The sequence below is a fragment of the Aplysia californica genome, unplaced genomic scaffold, assembly GCF_000002075.1.
Source record: "Aplysia californica isolate F4 #8 unplaced genomic scaffold, AplCal3.0 scaffold01453, whole genome shotgun sequence".
NCBI classification, from domain to species: Eukaryota; Metazoa; Mollusca; class Gastropoda; order Aplysiida; family Aplysiidae; genus Aplysia; species Aplysia californica.
Genome location: NW_004798723.1, coordinates 19,712 through 24,630, shown reverse-complemented (window position 1 = coordinate 24,630; position 4,919 = coordinate 19,712). Strand labels below are relative to the sequence as shown.

The window sequence follows — 4,919 nt, the reverse complement described above, 5'->3', positions numbered from 1 at the left end:
ATTACTATTATTATTATTATTATTATTATTATTATTATTATTATTATTATTATTATTATTATTATTATTATTATTATCATTATTATTATTATTATTATTATTATCATTATTATTATTATTATTATTATCATTATTATTATTATTATTATCATTATTATTATTATTATTATTATTATTATTATTATTATTATTATACATGTAATGCTTGTTATTGTTGTGTTGTTGTTTTTTCAGGGAACAGCTAAGATGTCTCGTCATACACAGCTGATTGCAAGCTGGCTGTTGTTTGTGTCCACGCAGTTACATTTGCCAGGTAAGGGTCAAGGAAAATCTGACAAAGTAAGAAATGTATTACATACATTATTCTATTTATTATTTGAGCGAAATAGCCAAAAAAAAACGTGCACACTGGCTGGCGAATTGAGTCAGGGACAGCCAGATTTTCCTCCATGGAGGGGTAAAGGTTGCCATGGTGACACAATAATTTAATCAAATATTTCAAAATAAAACATGGTTGTTGTTTGTTTGTTTTGGGCGAGATTTGATCAAATTGTGCCAAAGTGGCAGCTTTTGCCCCTCCATGGAAGAACAATGCTGGGCGGCCTGGGCTGTATCAAACGAATCAAATCTCGTAGAAGCAAATGTCGTATGGTGAGCTCATAGAAAGTACACGTAGAATCAAATGTCGTTCGTGTTTGTTTGTCCAAAGATCTGGTTACATCCCCGGGAGAATTTACTATCTTTGAAAGTTTACACTGTTTGGGATTTGTTTTTGTTTTGTTGTTGTTGTTTTTGTTGTTGTTTTGTTGTTCTTTTGTTGTTCTTTTGTTGTTGTGGGTTTTTTTTCTACAGGCTGCAGTGCTTCGCTCTACGAAAGAACGTGCTGCCAATCTGGAAGCCCTTTCATAAACCAATATGGACCTCGGCCACCCAAGTACCATGTTCCCAAAAACTTGCTCTTCCCCCTGGTGGACGATTGCTCTTCCTCACCGCTGGACCTCCTGCTAGTTGCGGACGGCTCCACAGAATATAGAGACCATTTAGGGAAACAGATGGAATTTTTCAGCAAATTTCTCGAGGTCTTCAATTCCGGCCGAACGGATGACTTCACGCGTGTGAACGTGTCCTTGGCCCTGTCTTGCCGGAGAAATGGAACAACAAGGCTGGACGTGCATTTTGGGTTTGGGGAATTTTCCAACATAACAGATCTCCGGCAGGCTCTTCTGTCTGACAATGCCAGTTACCCGGACCCGCCGCACTGCCAGGCCAGCAATATAGGTCAGGTGCACGGCGTGAGTGTAGGTCACGTGAACACGTCACTCACCCCTGCCAGGAACACCGTCATTGTTGTCGTAGTCTTCGATCTGTACGGCAGCCAGTACAGTTTTAACTCCAGCGATGCTCATGTGGACGCAACGATCAACATAAGAATACTGACAATTGTCATCATGAAAACTCTGCAGGATTACAGGTATTCGACACCATCTGTCACACAACTGTCTCGCCAAACTCCCGGAACTGTCGCTTTCAGTGTCATCGAAGAGCTGCCCATAGACCAGGGGGTCCCGATCATCGTCTGCCACAAGTGCTACCCTGGCTGGTTCTGGGATAAATCTGACCCACACAAGAGGTCACTCGGTGCATCACATCTGGCATTCTCTTGCTACAAGATTCTACCAGAGAGAAAAATCCACTGGATCGGCGCTAACAAGATGTGTGGTGAACAAAGCTCATCTTTGGTAAGCATTGAAACTCTCGATGAGAAACAGTTTTTGGAAAAGGAATTGTTGAAACATAATACGGGAAATAAAGCAAACATGTGCTCTGAATCCAAACGTTTTTTCATTGGTCTGAGAAGAGTGTCCGGGGTTTTTCGCGCGCAATATAGATGGGTGAGCGGGTTGCCTTTGGTCTACTCTCCCTGGACTGAGGGAGATTTTGTCGGAGTGGAGGCTGGGTCGTGTGTGACGTACAAGCCGGACTGTCCAAAGTCCACTCTCCGGTGGAAGAGCCTGGGCTGTGGGGATGAGATAGACGCGATGGCTGTCTGTGAGGCTACAGCGAAAATGGTGGAAGAAGAGAACATAGAGGTGAAGAGTACAGTTAGTGAAGAGAAGAGAGAAGAGGCGTTGAGGAGAGGTGAAGTCGCGTTTCAACTTTCAGGAGACTACACTTTTCCGAAGGGTGTTCTTCGCTCGGCCAGTTATCTTCCACCGCCTGATTCTATGAACAAAGAGATCTCTTTTTCTTTTTACTCGGCTGGACGAAACAAGACGAGGACGTCATCAAATGACGTGAAACGTTTTCAGTGCTACCGCTCCGAATATCGTATACCGTACAGCAAAGTGTGCGATGGGGTCTGCGATTGTCCGGCACAAGACGATGAAAGTGTTTGCCAACTACGTGACCGGTCGCGCGACTGTCCTTACGACGACTACTTCGGTGGGTCCCCACCAGAGATGGACGCGGTGTACTGTCCGAGAGAGTGGCTGGGACCGGGCGCGTGCGGTGAGCTGATGTGTCCGGACGGTCGGAGTCTGCCCACTCACTGGTTCCTGGACGGACAGCCGGACTGCTCCACATGCCAGGGCGACACTTCACTAGAGCTGGCCATCGCGGCGCGTCACGGCGTCACAGACTGTGTGTTCAGCTGTAACCGGACCGACTGTGTGACCCGCGCCATGTTGGGAGACAAGATCGTCGACTGCACGGGGCCTGAGGGTCCGCTCGACCAGACGCTTGGCAGACTGGAGCACAGCACGTGCTATGGAGACAACGACACCTCTGGCTTGACCAACTGGGGGCCCAGGTGTGTCTACTTCAGAGATCCCACAGGTGGGGTGTTAGGTTGTCAGAACTTCCAACACCTCCAGAACTGTTCCCATTTTGTCTGCCCCGAGGGTTATGTCAAATGCCCTAATTCTTACTGCATTCCTGTGAATTATGTCCACGATTATCACCAAGACTGCCCCCTGGGGGAGGACGAGAGTGTGATGAGAGTGGACTGTGGGGGCTTGTTCCAGTGCGTCATGTCCCGCCAGTGTCTGCATCCTGACCGCGTGTGTGACAACTTCCGGGACTGTCCGGCGGGCGACGATGAGCTCAGCTGTGACGTCAGCTGCCGGGAGGGCTTCCTGTGTGTGTCCGGCACGCTGGTCAAGGCCGGCTACAACACGAGCGTGCCGCTCACTGACCTCAGCTTCGTGGACAGCAGGACCAGGTATCTGGACATCAGTGGTATCGATACCTCGGCGGGGGTGAGCACTCTCCTCTGTGACGTCACTGAGAAACTGATGCACGTAAACATGTCTGCTTGCAACATGGCCGACCCGGACTTCAAGATTTGTTCAGGGAGAAATTTAGTTAGTGTTCTTACTTTAGACTTGAGTTACAACGCGCTCAACAATGCGCACATGGATGAAATTATGTCCCACCTTTTGGAAATTCGGTACTTAAACATATCTCACAACCCACATGTAACGGTAGCTAGGATCCCTCGTACCTTGAGGAAGTTGGTGGAAATCGATTTGTCGTTCACAGGTGTCCATACGCTAGAGATACTGCCTGTTCTTCATTTAGTTCACCTGAACCTGAGAGGTACTAACCTGTCTACCATACGTCCAGGCTTGTTCCCACAGGGCATGTCTATGGCTACCTTAGACCTTCGACAGACCCCTCCTATCGCTTACTCTTTGGCCAGTTTTGACGGAGTGACCATCAGTTCCCTGCTGGCAGACACGTACAAACTGTGCTGTCCTCAGCTCCACAAGACGCTCCACAGCTGCCAGGCGCCCGTGGACCCGTTCTCCTCCTGCTCCGACCTGATCGGTGGTGAGTACATGCGGGTGCTGCTCTGGCTCATCGGCGTCGCAGCGCTGCTGGGGAACTTCACGGCCGTGGTCAACCGCCTGATGTGTGACCGCTCATCTCTCAGGATGGCCTACGGACACTTCGTTGCTCACCTGAGTATCGCCGACTTCCTCATGGGCGTTTATCTCTTGATCATCGCCTCAGCTGACAATTATTTCAGAAATATCTACTTCATGCACGAGACTGGCTGGAAGCAGGGTCCCGTGTGTAAATTCGCAGGCTTTCTGTCCACTTTGTCGAGTGAGATATCCATGTTTTTTATCCTGCTGGTCACTCTGGACAGGTTCCTGGTCATCAAGTTCCCGTTCGGCCAGTACCGGATCTCTGGCCGCTACGTGCACGTGCTGTGTGCTCTGGCCTGGCTGCTGGGTCTGTCGATCGCGCTGTTGCCGTTTGTCCCGTCGTTCCGGCACTGGCAGACGTACACGTTCACAGGCGTCTGTCTCGGCCTACCTCTGGGCGACAGGTCTGTCCCAGGCTTCCGCTTCTCCCTGGCTGTCTTTGTCTTCCTCAACCTCTTCCTCTTCCTGCTCATCGCCGCTGGTCAACTGGTCATCTACCGGGCGCTGGTGGAGGTGAGGAAGAGCGTGGCTAACCAGACGAGCAGCTCGGCCATGAGACGCGCCCAGGACGTGGAGATATCCAGGAGACTGTTCCTCGTGGCCGCCACTGACTTCGTCTGCTGGTTTCCTGTGGGAATCATGGGCCTGATCGCCATGGCGGGCCACCCACTGGGTTACCAGGTCTACGCCTGGTCCGCCATCCTCATCGTCCCCATCAACTCGGCCATCAACCCGTTCCTCTACAACCTTACCTTTGTCGTGAACGCGGCGAGAAGTATCATCGCAAGACGGTGGAGGAAGAGGCAGGACGAAACACATGAGCTGTCCACAGGACGCGTGCCCACAATTTCCCACAGAGTTAACAAGCGGATGGACTAGACAGAACCTACATCCATTTCTTCTTCTTCTTCTTCTTCTTCTTCTTCTTCTTCTTCTTCTTCTTCTTCTTCTTCTTCTTCTTCTTCTTCTTCTTCTTCTTCTTCTTCT

The 4,919-nt window shown here is 49.5% G+C and overlaps 1 protein-coding gene across 1 annotated transcript; it reads left to right on the top strand.

The window, feature by feature from the left end:
* The first annotated feature begins 238 nt into the window (after nt 1-238).
* Nucleotides 239-4,854, top strand: LOC101853434 (G-protein coupled receptor GRL101-like). The gene is made up of 2 exons (XM_005112876.3): nt 239-313; nt 853-4,854. Exons 1-2 carry the CDS (start codon nt 247-249, stop codon nt 4,809-4,811), a joined length of 4,026 nt encoding a protein of 1,341 aa, XP_005112933.2. The 5' UTR covers nt 239-246; the 3' UTR covers nt 4,812-4,854.
* The last annotated feature ends 65 nt before the right edge of the window (nt 4,855-4,919 follow it).